A 1,576-nucleotide genomic window follows, 5' to 3' on the forward strand; every position below is an offset into this window, starting at 1 on the left:
TCACAATCCGTACAGAGATTTGCGCAAACGACATACTTTCCCTGAATGTGTAGATGAAAAACCAAGCGGCAATCGCATATACACCTCTTCCGCCAGGTCACCACGCAAAAAGGCATTATGCACGTCCATCTGATGAAGCTCCCACTTTCGTGCCGCTGCTACAGCCAAGAACAACCGAACAGTCACCATCTTTGCCACTGGTGCGAAAGTCTCATTATAGTCTATCCCGGCCTTCTGGTTGTTCCCTAAAATCACCAATCTTGCCTTGTGTCTTTCGATCGTTCCATCTGAATTATACTTGGTCTTGTATACCCATTTGCACCTGATGGCTCGCTTCCCGGGGGGCAACGGTTCAAGGGTCCAGGTCCCATTGCGCTCGAGAGCTTCAATTTCTTCCTTCATGGCTTGTCTCCAATGTGACTCACGGATTGCTTCTAAAAAATATGTGGGATCTTTCCCTGCAGTTATAGCTGCCAAAAACTGTCTATGTCTCAAAGAAAAGTTAGTACAAGTCACGTAACGTGTAATAGGATAGGACGCACCTGAGGAGTGGTATGATGTGGCATGATCCGCGAGGGGGTCGTTAATGTGCTGCGCTGTGTGGCATATATAGTCCTTCAGCTTCTCAGGAGGACGCCTTTCCCTACATCCTCGGCCAAGGTTTTCTCCTTCACTGTTGCTTTCCAAGTTCACGCTGCCCTCTCTCTGTTCATTAAGATCTTCACCACTCCCCCTTGCTTCCAGAGTCACATCTTCTTCAGGAGTTGATTCATCATTCGAATTTTCTGCACTGTTCACCTCTTGGTCATCACAGAATTGTGCATCATTATTACAGACAGACGGTTGCTCGGCCACACCGGGGTTAAGGGATTCAGAAACAGCAGCTTTATAAGGAAATATATGTTTAGAAAATACATCACGAGATACAAAGAACTCTTTTGTATCTAAGTCATAGAGACTCCATCCTTTCTTACCAAAAGGGTACCCAACAAATATGCACCTTCGACTTCAAGAACCAAACTTGTCTTTGTCACGCCCCTGATAATGAGCATGACATAAACACCCAAAAACATGAATATGTTTGTAAGTTGGTTCCTTCCCAAACAGCAATTCACATGGACTCTTTCCATCAAGTAAAGAACTTGGAGTACGGTTAATTAGGTACCCGGCAGTCAACACACATTCACCCCAAAAACTCACCGGTAAGTTTGCCTGAAAACGCAAAGCACGTGCAACATTCAGAATGTGTCGATGCTTGCGTTCCACCCTGTCGTTTTGCTGAGGTGTCTCTACACAAGATGTTTGTTGAATGATGCCATGAATATTACAGTAATTACTCGATGCTACAAATTCCGACCCATTATCACTTCTTATCACCCTAACCTTACTGTCGAATTGGGTCATTACCATGGCACAAAATTTCACAATATTAGCACCAACTTCACTCTTTTCCGCCATTAAATAAATCCACACTGCCCGTGAGTAATCATCAACGATAGTCAGGAAATATATAGCACCACATGAAGCAGGAGTACGATATGGTCCCCAAACATCACAGTGAATTAAGGCAAAAGGT

General features: G+C 44.4%; 1 protein-coding gene across 1 annotated transcript; it reads right to left on the reverse strand.

Annotated features, from left to right (window-relative positions):
• On the reverse strand, window positions 1-1,005 carry LOC148792003 (uncharacterized; the record flags this gene model as incomplete). The annotated part of the gene is made up of 1 exon (XM_088903055.1): window positions 1-1,005. A coding segment is annotated over one exon (1,005 nt), but the record flags the coding sequence as incomplete, so codon positions are not given.
• Window positions 1,006-1,576: the final 571 nt, after the last annotated feature.

Source organism: Nelumbo nucifera, chromosome 4 (genome assembly GCF_055504915.1).
Source record: "Nelumbo nucifera cultivar China Antique chromosome 4, China Antique-T2T, whole genome shotgun sequence".
Taxonomy (NCBI): Eukaryota; Viridiplantae; Streptophyta; class Magnoliopsida; order Proteales; family Nelumbonaceae; genus Nelumbo; species Nelumbo nucifera.